The sequence below is a fragment of the Sturnira hondurensis genome, unplaced genomic scaffold (assembly GCF_014824575.4).
Source record: "Sturnira hondurensis isolate 20B ecotype Veracruz unplaced genomic scaffold, ASM1482457v3 Scaffold0010448, whole genome shotgun sequence".
Classification (NCBI taxonomy): domain Eukaryota; kingdom Metazoa; phylum Chordata; class Mammalia; order Chiroptera; family Phyllostomidae; genus Sturnira; species Sturnira hondurensis.
Genome location: NW_028083079.1, coordinates 1,572,390 through 1,585,586, shown reverse-complemented (window position 1 = coordinate 1,585,586; position 13,197 = coordinate 1,572,390). Strand labels below are relative to the sequence as shown.

The 13,197-nt window shown below is 44.1% G+C and overlaps 1 protein-coding gene across 7 annotated transcripts in view; it reads left to right on the top strand.

Annotated features, from left to right (window-relative positions):
- The window catches only part of TNC (tenascin C), a 94,991-nt gene that overhangs the window by 42,607 nt on the left and 39,187 nt on the right, over positions 1-13,197 (top strand). For 5 of the 7 annotated variants that reach the window (XM_037059139.1, XM_037059140.1, XM_037059141.1 and 2 more), the window contains 5 exons: positions 2,906-3,175; positions 3,981-4,166; positions 4,399-4,488; positions 6,187-6,450; positions 12,516-12,788. In XM_037059139.1, the coding sequence (XP_036915034.1) occupies positions 2,906-3,175; positions 3,981-4,166; positions 4,399-4,488; positions 6,187-6,450; positions 12,516-12,788 (1,083 nt within the window). The remainder of the gene's footprint in view (positions 1-2,905; positions 3,176-3,980; positions 4,167-4,398; positions 4,489-6,186; positions 6,451-12,515; positions 12,789-13,197) is intronic. The other 2 variants (XM_037059142.1, XM_037059143.1) reach the window with 2 other exon arrangements.

Below are 13,197 nucleotides of genomic sequence, written 5' to 3'. Positions count from 1 at the left end.
TTAATATTCACACCAGACCTGTAAAAGAGGTAGGGCAAATATCAATGGTGTTATTTTTCAAGAGTGGAAGCTGAGACTTAGAGAAATTAAATCAATTTAATCAATACCACATGGTCAGTACTGTCAGGACCACCATTTTAAGCCAGGGTCTCATTTTACGACATGAACCCCATTACCAGCAGCATTGACTAGGCTCAGGTTTATGTAGAACATTGGACTCCATATCTTGAACAGGAATCTAAATAAAATGTCACTCAACCCTAACCATGTCAGAACTTCTTGGGGGCAGAATAGGAGTCAGCACTGCCAGACCATTTGATGAGGGAAAAAAATCCAAATTTGGAGTTGTTCTACCGGAAAGCAAAGTTTGAATAAATAAATGAATAAATAAAATTATTTTTTCATTGCCATTTGATAAATCCTGTTTATCTTTTTTAAAATAACATATGTGCCACCTGCTTAAAGAATCGACTCTTCTTGGCAGGGTGTTGTTGGAAAGTTAAATCTTTCCACCAGCAGACTGCTGTTGGCTAATACAAGAAAGAATCTCTTGCATTTAAATACTTGCATACTTCATCTAGCTCAGAGCCAATTCATGGAATTGTCTACCTTATAAACAAGTATTTCCATCATCCTGACAACGTCCCTCTGTGGTAGGTAGAAGGCAGGTACCAACAGGACAAAATCATTAGATCATCAGAAAGGCTTAAAAAAGATCGAGCAAATGCTTATTTGCTATAGAGAAGATACACTGAGGATACAAAAGACCTTTCTTTCCTCGGCCCTTTTCTTTGTAATCCAAACATGGGGATTGGCTGCTTTATTTTCATCTCACTGCAGGACAAACATCCAAACGTTTGATGTCCCATAATCACATAAATATCAACACCGAGAGGCAGATATTAACCTGTTCACCTTGCTGCTACCTGAACGATTTCTTCTGTTTAAAGAACCTGAAAGTTTTGGTGCCAAAACATTTTTTACTCTTTCCCTCTGATCTTTATAGAGGTGGTATCACTCACATTTTTTTGGCATATTAATTTTTTGAGAGGCCTTCACATTTAGAGGAGAAAAAGCTTGGGCTTTGGACGCAAACAGTCCTGAGTTTGAATTCCAGGGTCATCACTCACTATGACCTTGAGCAGTTTCACGTCCATAAACCTCTGACCCACAATCTGGACAATGGGTTTATCATATCCGAGTTGTGGAGCTGTCGTGAGAGTTAAGACGTAAATGACAAAGCACTGTGCTGGGCACATAAGCACGGGGCAAAGCTGGTCTCCTCTCTTCAAGCACCCCACATCTAGGGAGAGATCAGTGCTCTTGGTTGAAGCCCAGCTTCTTTCATAAAAGAGCTGCTAAGGCAGATAGATAGTAGGCATGGTGAGGGTGCTTGCTAGCTCCCGTAAGAACAGGGGAGAGGCAGCTTCAGCACTGAATTATAGCATCATTTTCATTGTGCATTTTATGGGCTCATTATCTGTGAGCTGACACTAAGATATCAATAACTGGAATTAAAGAAAATAGATGGTAGGTTTCTCACAGTCAGCTCTGAGTGATTCCTTCTTCTCGTTCCCCTTATAAAACCAAGCTCCTTTCATTTGCTATTGTTTCCTCAATCAACACTGAAAACAAAAACTTAAGTACTTTTAAAAATGAGGAAAGAAGGAAACATTGACTGAATGCCTAGCAAGTCTTCATTTTAGGTATTTACTGAATGCCTGGAATGTTTTAGTGCTTGCACTGAAATTATTTATGTAATTCAAAAAAATAGACTTAAGACATAAATGACAGAGCCTGACGCCATGCTGGGGTTTAAGAAAAATCAAAGACCCTTTGTCTGAATGAATGAATGACCCTATCTAAATTGAATAATAAGTACACTTTGAATAAACTATATAGAAATCTCTTGCAAACAGAAAGAATATTACACTATTAAAATATTCTTCCTTTTCATTGTGGTAAGAACATTTAGTATGAGATTTGCCCTCTGGACAAGTTTTTAAGTATACAATACAGTACTGTTAGCCATAGGTTCAATATTGTACACCAAATCTCTAGAATTTAATCATCCTGATTAACTGGAGCTTTTTACCTTGGGGGAGGGAATATCTGTTTGCCCGATTGTAACGCGGGGTCAATTAAGGCTTCTCATTAGGAAATGACCTATAAATGGAACTCTGAAGGGTGAATAGGAGATGTTTAGATGGAAGACAAGCCACTGTGGGGAGAAGAAACTGAGGAACAGCCAGTGTGGAGGCCAGGAAGGGAGAAACAGCAGGACTTGCTCTCAGAGTGCTGAGCAGCCTGCAGTCAGAGCTCCAAAACCAAAGGGCAGACAGAGCAGGAGGTGAGTACCAGGGCAGGAGGAAGGCCATGCGGAGGAGACAGGATAGGCAGCCACAGCTTTCCTTCCTGAATCCTTTCCATCAAAACAACTTTTCATATGCTGGTGAGACTGTCATTGCCTCACTTTCTGGTGCCATAATTCTAATGGAGAAGTTATCGACCATCTAGAGTGTTGCCTGGTTAAAAAGGCAGAAGAGACTAAGTCAATGTTTTTTAAATAAAGTAGTCCCTAAGCTTGTTTCTTCAACTTAGGAAAACAGTAATGATAATACTAACAGAGTAACAACCACCTATGATATGGCTGCTGTGTCCCGGACCCCCTACCAGATGCTTTGCAAGCATTGTCTCCTTTACTTGGAGAAAAACAAATCCTACCAGGTCGCTGTCATACTTACAGCCTATCAGACAGGAAGCGGAGGCTCAGAAGAGACAATAAGGTCGGGTGATCACTACTACACCTGACTGTACAGAGGTGGGTGGGGACGGCTGCCTATTTGCTCAGCCCTGGCACAGCCCCCTTGGTCTCTAAAACTGCTCTGTCCTCTGCTGGTCACAGGCCTGGATGCTCCCAGCCAGATGGAGGTGAAAGACGTCACAGATACCACGGCACTGGTCACCTGGTTCAAGCCCCTGGCCGAGATCGATGGCATTGAGCTCTCCTACGGGGTCAAAGATGTGCCAGGCGACCGCACCACCATCGATCTCACGGCTGACGAGACCCAGTACTCCATCGGGAACCTGAAGCCTGACACCGAGTATGAGGTGTCCCTCACCTCCCGCAGGGTCGACATGGCCAGCAACCCTGCCAAAGAGACCTTCACAACAGGTGAGGACACGTCTGTCCCCCTCTGCACTGGGGTGTCTTCCCAGCTCCTTTTGCAGCAAGACAGTACAAAGGGAATTTTCATTTCTTTACATTTTATTTTCAAATATTGTACTGGTTGACTGATTATTTTTTCAGAGAAAAAAATACCCAAAGTAACTTTTCATAGCAATATATACACACACACATATGTGTGTGTATATACAAGTATACACACACATGCATTTATGTATATATACATATACACACGCATATGTGTATACACACACATATTTGCATACAGAGAAGGTGCTGGACTGACATTCTCAGACAAAAGTTCTAGTAAAAAATTTTTAAATAGGAGTTTTAATAATATAATATAGTATATGGAAAACATAAATGACAAAGGTGTCTCCTAACCTCTTAGCCTATGGCATCATTTTTAACGTTCCAAAGTGTCAATCATTCGGCACGTATTTTTTCAGAGCTCAGAAAGGCACTATATGAGTTATTAGAAATGCATTGATGAACTCAACAGGCCAGTTCTTACACTCGTAGAGCTAATTTGTAGGTTTCTGTGTAGAAAAATCTGAGGAAAGCACAAAATCTGAGGAAAGCACAAATGACTAAAGTATCACATATATTAATAATGGGGAAAGATGCCAAATATGTCACATTTGTTTGGCTTGTGCATCAGCTATTGAGACAGGTATGTGGGCATTTTTTTCTCCAGTGGTGAGAACCTTTCATGTCTCAGCTTGAATTGTGAGACGCCCACTCTCCTGGAGCCTGGTGCTGTCAATACAGATGTCCCTTCCTCTCCACGCAGGGCTGGACGCTCCCAGGAACCTCCGCCGCGTCTCCCAGACGGACAGCAGCATCACCCTGGAATGGAGGAATGGCAAGGCGGCTGTGGACAGCTACAGAATTAAGTACGCACCCATCTCTGGAGGTGACCACGCCGAGGTCGAAGTCCCAAGGAGCCAACAAGCCACAACCAAGACCACACTCACAGGTGAGCTCCATGTCGCAGGCCCAGCCGGCCCCGGGACATGGCCCCACGCAGCAACCCTCCACTGGGAACACGGTACAGTTCCCAGCATTCCTCTCCCTGGGATATCAGTTAGTCCCGAGGGCATTCCAAACACTGAAATATCATAGCCTCGGGGGGAGGGGGTGCATTTTTATGATCCTCTGAAAGTCTTTCCTATTTGAAGCAGAATTTCAACCTGTACATTCTCTCTTAGGCCTGAGGCCAGGAACCGAATATGGGATTGGTGTGTCTGCTGTGAAGGGGGACACAGAAAGCAATCCAGCCACCATCAACGCAGCCACAGGTGAGGCACACCTGGACTCCCACCACACCACTCCTACCACACCCCTCCCCCCTGGGCTGGCACTAACAGACACAGGGCTCCGGAGGTAGAAAATCTGCTTTAAAAGAAACAGTAGATGCTCCAAAGAGAAAGGAACCCCTAGGACCATCTAGCCCAGATGTCTAACTCTAAAGTAACGTGAGCACAGCACACCCAAACGATGCCAACACTACTCTCTCAGGAAACGGAGCAGCGGGTTTCTTTTTAGGAAAAATTGGAACCAGACTTTATAAGAAATCTACAAACTTTTTAAAGTTCGTAACTCGTTCCATGTTTTTTTTTTAACACCGTCGACTCATGCGAACACATCTGCAGGGTTTCTGTTAGAATACCTTTAAGATACATTATGTACCTTGGTGGTACCAATTTTAAGTGGCAGGAGCCTAGATGAAGTCAGAATTTGCTCTTACCCATTGCATCCTGAGGCTCTGACTTCTGGGTAAGGATGGTGAAGAGCTATCTGATTTGAAGGCATTGCTTCTTTCTCCAAGGTTTTTCTTTTTTTCTGGACAACTTGTAAGAAAGAAGACGCTTTCCTCTATCTCTCTGCCAGCCTCCTCCTGACGTACCCCTAAATATTGCAAAGAAAAGGGAGGCTGGAGCGCAGGGGGACATAACTCATGCTTCACTGAGCTTCCTCATTATGCAGGCACCAATGCTGAGCACTTACATATTCTTTTGGATCGTTTTATTTTAAGACAATTGTAGACTCACATGCTGTGAAATAATACAGAGAGATCCCCTAAGCCCCTCCCCCAGTTTCCCCCAATGATAACCATTGTTTAATTATAAAACAATATCACCTGTCTGGTGTGGCTCAGTGGACTGAGTGCCGGCCTGTGAACCAAAGGGTCACAGGTTTGATTCCCAGCCAGGGCACATGCCTGGGTTTCAGGCCAGGTCTCCAGGTGAGGGGTACACAAGAGGCAACTACACATTGAGGTTTCTCTCCTTCTCTTTATCCCTCTCTTTCCCTCTCTCTAAAAATAAGTAAATAAAATCTTTTTAAAAACCCTAACATTAAAAAAACCCCACAATATCACAACCATGAAACTGACATTGATGTATTCAGATGTCACCAGTTTTACACACACTCACCTGGGAGCGTGTATTAATGTCTAGGCAGTTTGATCACATGTGGATTTTTGAATGTTCTGCTACAGTCAAGACCTGGAATAGTTCCATCATTGGGATCTCTCTTCCTGTTTCATAGCCACGACCCCTCCCTCCCCATCCCTGACCCTCAGCAATGCTCTGTTCTCTATCTCTATAATGTTGTCATTTCAAGAATGCTACATAAAAGGAATCATATGGTAGGCAACCTTTTGAGACTGACCTTCACTCAGCATAATTCTCTTGAGATCCATCCCAGTGGTTTTTGTATCAACAGTTAGTCCCTTACAAATGCTCTTAATTGAGCAGCATTTCGTGGTACAGACGTACCACTACATTCTTTTCAGTCTTCCATAAACCTGGTGAGGTGATGTACAGCAGCATTTACAAACGCAAAAACTGAGACCCAGCTAGGTGAGTTTCCAGAAGCCACCCAGCCGGTTCACGGGAGGACTCGGGGCTGCAGCCCACCGCCAGCTGACTTTCAGTCCCAAAGCAGCCGGCCTCTCAGCCTGAAAAGGGTTCATTTCTGTGTCTCCCTCCCAGATATGGATGCACCCAAGGACCTTCGGGTTTCTGAGGCGACGGAGACCACCCTGACCCTGTTCTGGAAGTCACCGTTGGCCAAGTTTGACCATTACCGCCTCAACTACAGCCTTGCCGCAGGCCAGCCGATGGAGGTGCAGCTTCCCAGAGACACCACCTCCTACGTCCTAAGAGGCCTGGAACCTGGGCAGGAATATGCCATCCTCCTGAGGGCAGAGAAGGGCAGGCACAGGAGCAAGCCCGCGCGGGTAAAGGCATCCACAGGTGAGGTCAGCCCCTGAGCGCCTGAACAGACACTGTTGATTGAGAGGTTGGCAGACCCAGCCGCTAGGCCGTCTTCACACACGAACACCGGATGGGAAGTCATGCTACTCTCTCTACCCACAAAGCCTCTACATGCCCCTCTGAAAGAGCCACTCACTTATCTTCTCCTTTTGTCAACTGACTAGGCAAAGCTCCCTTGCTGGGTGATCAATAGTGGTTTTTAACTATTTCTCCCTAGGAAAACTGAAAGCATTGGAATTTCTGCCCATTTTTGTTTCTTTTTTAATTTTATTTTGTGTACTATACAGAGTCTTTTAAATTGTTTGTTCTCCCCATTAGCCTAACAATTAATTTATTTTTCATTTTATTTCTCTTCAAGATGACTGTGATGTTGGTAATAATTTTTTTATTATTCTTCATTAAATGTTTCTATTCCAGGTCTTTTGCTTTCCTCTAAGGTTACCGCAAATTTACATACAGTCCTTGGAGCCTTCCAAAGTACCCTTCTCATTTTCTCTTTTCTCTTAGTCATTAAGAGGGAATTTCATTGTTCCACGGTGGCTAATCTGACCTCCAGTGTCCCTTCTAGCCCAATCACCCCGTACTTCGTACCTGCTGCCACACTTCCTCAGTGGCAAAAATGAAAAATACATAAATAAATCAGTTCTTCATATATGAAAAATATGCACATATAATTTTGGCCCCCAAATATAAAAGATGTATACTTGGAAAATGTTAATGCTTCAGGGTTTGACAAACAATAGTCTGTAGTTTCAATTTAATTCTTTCTTGAGAACCCACTGAATACCTTGTAGTATGCTGATATTTGAGGGACAAGTGGGTCATGTACTTGGCATTGTCATGCTGGCTCCCACACTCCTGCTCACAGACCTCAGGGAAGGCCAGACATTCAGAATGTTAGATGGAACTCAATCAAGGAAAGGGGGTGATTAGAAGAATCAGGAGCCACGAGAGAAAGTGTCATGGCAGAGTGTTACTCCAGCTGACTGTCCATAAAGAGAAAAGAGGGTGTAATGGACAAATTTCAAAATGCCTCTGAGTCTTTCCCAAAGGTATTCACAAGTACCTCCAACAGCATATTATATAAATCTCAAATAACAGTCACTTAAGCAAAAGTTGGTTTCCTCTCTCATAAAGTAAATCTGAGGTTCAATGATTCAGGGATAGTTCCAAATTATCAGTGACTCCAGCTCCTTCTCTCCTTGGTTCTCCATTCTTGGCATCCATTCTCAAAGTCACCTCCATGTCACAATATGGCTGCTGCAGTACAGCCTTCACATCTGTGTTCTAGTCAGGAAAAAACAATACAAAAAAGGAGGAGCTACTAGATGAGTCTTTCTAGAAACCTCACCAATGACTTCATATTGTATCAGCCATTCCGAGCTATAAGAAAGGTAGTCTTCTGGCTGAGCATGTTGCTGCCAACATGAAAATGTGGCTGTTCATAAGAAAGAGAGAGAGGGAAGGACTATTTGGCAGGCAAAAAGCAGTCTCTCCAGAGAGTCTAAAGTGAGCCCTGGTGGTCTATTCTATGGACTGTGCATGGGCTGCTTCCCTCCCAGCTCTGAGATGATCATCAAGGATCCTATGGAAAGGAAGCTTAATCATAGATGAGGGAGGGGCAGGGCAGGGCAGAGCAGGAAGGATTAAATCCATGGCAAAGAGGTGAAGGTTTCAGCTTGTTATAAGGTATCAAGGGGGTAACAAAGAATCAGAAAAACAAAAATAGGAAACTCCTCCTCCTCCTCTTTCTCCTCTTCTTCCGTCTCCCCATCTCTTCCTCTTTCTCTTCTCTCTCTCTTTGTTTTTCCCTGAGTTTGACAAATGCTGAATCATAGAGAGTTTCCTGGCTCCGTTTAATCATATTACCCTGTAGCCACATTATCTCCTACCTCCAGTAGGAAAGCCCAGGCCTCAGCGGCTCAGAGGGATGGAAGTCTCCAAGTGAACCACAGGCTGGGACTACTTTTTCTCTGACTGCGAGTCCAGTTTGGCACCTCAGAGGCTCGTGATTTCATCTCCCAGGCATGCTTCCTTAACACTGTTTCACAGAAATCATGGTAGATATATAAAGACATTCTTCATTATAGAAAAAAAGGTGCACAGTCCCTTTCATGGGTTCTTTACCCATTGTCTCCATAATATCTCTCTATCACTTTCTCCATAGAATGATTTTATTTTATTGAAAGCGAGGTGGACATTTCTTTCCTTCTCCTGAATTCTGTCTTCCCAAGTCTCTTACATTTACTACAGTCAACAATATACTACAAGTGTGCTCTGTGCTAAGTTCTGGGGACGCTGGAGCAATTAAGACAGGTTTGTGCTCTGAGGAAGTCATGATCTCACAAACAGAAAACAGGACACTCCACTTGCTGTAGGTGGGAGGCAGAGCATGCAGCAGGAGCACAGCATGCCTTTGAGAATCAGGCCTAAAAGGGGAGTAAGCATTTGGACAGACACAGAGAGGCAAACAGGACTGTGTTGTAGAATATGTAAAGAAATGGGAGTCCAGGCTCTCGGCCTTTATAAGCATGTGGGAAGGAAAAAGAAACAGGAAAAACGGGAGCTCTCGGGTAGACGTGTTATGGGGCTATGAGTCCTGAAATGCCAAAGGACTGAGGTTCAAACCTCAGAAGAAAGGGACTCCCGGTTCTGCATCACTGGACTCTTAAAAGCAGAAGTCTGCAAAGTGCCGCTCACCGTCTGTGGGTTTTCCACAGACGCTGTGGAATTGGCTTCCCCAAAGCATTTTTCCCAGGGAATTCCAGGGCTCTAGCTCTGGAGTTGAGCCAAAGTGCAAGCCTTTTCCTTGATGTGGCACCAAATGAAAAGTATGCGTAACCTCGCTGCCACTCACACATGCAACAAGATCCAAAGACCCTACCACAGGCTGCACGACCCAACAGACTCTGGCCCTTCCCATCTCTCTGACCCAGTTCCCACCATTTGTCCCTTCCCCTTACTCATGTCTCCATTGTCACCTTGGCTTTCTCACTATTCCTTAAGTGTGCCAAGCCTGCTCCTACCTTAGGGCCTTTACACATGCTCTTCTTGCTGCCTAGTTACCACTGTTTTCTTAGTTCTTCCCATGGCATCTCCCTCGTTGCGTTCAGTTCATGTGTTATCTCAAAAGACTTTTCTGGCCACTGATGTAAATGGTGCCCCCATCCTGATTTACCCCTCCATGCATTCCAGGTTTCCTCTTGACACTCACCTGGCCTGATATCATCCAGTAATTGGTTTATCCATCTATTGTCTGGCTCCTACTACCAACCAAAATGTTAAGGACTCTGCCTCTATCCAGCACTATATCCCCAGGGCTTTAGACACAGGCAAGCACAAGGCATGTGCTTTATGAGCATGTAGGGACCTCAGTTGTTTAAGCAGCTGGGGAAAAGGTCAAAGCTTTTCTTCTTGAGTGTTTTGCTTCTTTAAAAAAACCAGCTTAAAATATAAGTTTCCCCAAAAGGCATATTTTAAGGCAGCAAACTACTTACCACTTTATCTTCTACAAGATGTTGGGAATCTAAAGGTCTGAAGTTGGCACAGCCAAAAATTCCTTCAGGCCAGCTGGTCAACCCACTGTCAGCCCAGAAATGGGATTTCGAAATTCTGATTTCCCAGGCCCACTGACATTGTTCAGAGGGCAGATGCCAGTACACAGCTGGAAGGAAAAGACAACAGCCTTTTCATAAAGAAATGCCAGGAAATTGAGTGTGGAACTATACAACAGAGAGACTGGGCTTCCTGGGCAGTGAGCCGCCAGTGTGTCAGTTGCTGACGAAATGGAGAGTCAGCAGTTACTATGGGGACCTCTTGGTCCCCCACCTCAGCTCTTGTCTGCTGAATTTTTATTAATATCAGTATCTCTCTTTTTCATATTCTTATCCCTCTTCTTTTAATGCATCTGTGATTTCATTCATTAACAAATGAATACTTATCTGACTAGCACTGCTTTGGTGAAAAGGTTTGGGTGGGATACCAAGGGCACCACTGCAGAAACAGTCACAGCATCATGCACTGAGGAGAAACTTGATTTTAAACTTGAAAGTATAATCTTTCTTGATTCACATACCTCCTTATTCAAAAGACAAAAAGATGGAAGAACTACTAGAAATTTTGGTGGAAGTACCATTACCATGATTATTAGTATTCACCAAGAAACATAACATTAGGTGAAATTACTCTCAACTGTATGAGCAGATGAAGCAGAGTGTCAGGGAGAGGAGCATGGCAGAATATAGTGTCCGTGGCATATAAAACACTGATTCAAGGAGACAAGATGGCTCTCATCAGGAAGAGACATTTTCCATGTGGGTCTCCTCCCCTTGCTCCATCCATCTTCACTGCCACAGTTTAATAGATAATCTGTAATCCCCTCCTCCCTGCCCAATTAGGTCTCTCTCATATCTCTTACAACCTGGTACCTGAAATTTCTTTCATGGAAAAAAATATGTTTTATGTCAGAATTAGAGAGCTTTAATAGTTAGAGAGGAAAGAGTGACTTCATTCACATAAAGGAGGAATCATTAAAGTCAAGTAAGTTGTGGACCAGCAGTTTTGAAAGGAGGAGGAGAAAAAAGGAAGAAAATGGGATAAGGAGAGTTTATGAGCCATTGGATCAATTTTTTAAGAGTTTGGTGAGGTTAGATTTGTCCCATGTCTCTTTATGCAAGAGGACTGCTGGGTTATTATAAAGGGCATGCTCCTGAGTGTGTTTGTGCTGAAATCCCAAGGTCAATGACACAATTGTTATGTCTGGAGCTCTGCTCTTGGCCTCACAAGGGCCAGTGCATTTAAGGATGGTTTGAGCAACCATCAACAATACAATACATAAATGAACAGGCATGACTACATTCCAATAAAACCTGAATTTCATATATTTTCATATGTTTTGAAGTATTTATTCTTCTCTGCATTTTTTCTCAGCCACTGAAAAAATATGAAAACTATTTTCAGTGTACCCATTACTGAAATAGGCAGCAGACCAGATTGGACCCTCAGATTGCAGTTTGCAGACCCCTGTTCTAGATCAAACAAGATTTGAGGGAGTGCACGCTTTGCCAATATTAAACAATTAGAAAGAACAGTCCCAAGAACTTGGAGAAGTCTGAATTCAATATATTCTTGAAAAGAAACATTGTTTCCTCTTAAAGGATACCTTCAATCCAATTGCAAACTCAGATTTTCAAGTCAGAAGCCTGCCTTCATGGACACAGAGTTCATTTAAAATTAGCTAACAGCCTAAGGTATGAATAGAGGAGGGAAAAGATCTTTTAAATGAACTCAAAGCAGTTCTTACTCTGTTGTTCACAGGATCCATTTCCAGAGAAAGTCCTTTCTTTCTCGGTCATGCAAAGTCCCTTTAAGCGCAGCCCTGGGCATATTGTGACTCTGAATTGTAAACGTTCAGACAAGGGAGTTGTGCTGCACTTCCTGAGTGTGCTCAGGAGAAAGAACACAGGGCACATCCCGTTTTAACCGTTTCTCCTAGGGCCTCAGTCTTTCTGTCCAGTAAGGGACGGTTTTCTACAGATGCCCCACCTTGCTCAGTTCAGCTTTACTTGTACTGTATTAATTGGTCTCTCAGCTTCCTGAAGTGGTTTATGTGAACTGATCTGAACCCTGGAAACTGACAAAGATTTCAACACAGAGAGACAATGATACAGAGGAGATGGAGGAAGCACGAAAAGGCAGGACATCCAAGAGGAGCCAATTTTCTAAAAACACAAAAGCTGGACAGCTCAGACCAAGAATCCAAGGAATAACCAAGGAAGGAATAAAGGGATAAACTGAAACCAAGAGCAGTAATAACACAGACCACAGGTCGACAGGAAAACACTATTTCCAAAACACAAACCCAAATATGCTGTTGTTTTGCAACAACACCTTTCGGGGACGTGATCGGGGACACGGTCGGTGACACACAGTACTCAGGCCCCCGTGGCCTTTCAGCACTGGCACCCAGGGTGCCATTTTGGGGTTCCCATGAAGCAAGCATTTTGAGGCGTGGTTTAACTGACCCCATTTCTGTCATTATTCAGACCACACCCCTGAACTGGAAAACCTCACTGTGACCGAGGTTGGCTGGGATGGCCTCAAACTCAACTGGACCGCAGCTGACCAGGCCTATGAGCACTTTGTCATTCAGGTGCAGGAGGCCAACAAGGTGGAGGCAGCTCAGAACCTCACGGTGCCCGGCAGCCTGCGGGCTGTGGACATCCCGGGCCTCAGGGCCGCCACCCCTTACAGAGTCACCATCTACGGGGTGATCCGGGGCTATAGAACACCAGTGCTCTCTGCTGAGGCCTCCACAGGTACTTCTTACTTTTCTGTCTATAGCTTCTGTTTTTTCCAACAGGAAACGGCCCAAGGATAATTGGTTGCAACTTGCTTTTGAATGGATTTGTTCTGCCCCAGGTTATAGCACCATGGTGTGTAAGAATGGGGAGCCCTCAGCTCCAGGGACAAGTGCCACACTGACCCCCATGGGGGCCACACCCTTTGGAGTTCTGCAGAGTCCAGCCTGGGGGTTACACTCTCAGCCCCAAAGGCAAGGACCATCAGCTTCACAAACAGGCTCCCTCCTGCTAAGGGGCATTAAGGCATTTTATTTGAAAGGAAAAAATTAATTTCCTTGTCTACTGGAGGTCGGGGCTATTCCTTGATGAAATACGATAACACATCTTTTCCTACACCTTACCTCCTTTGCTCTATTTCACAAAT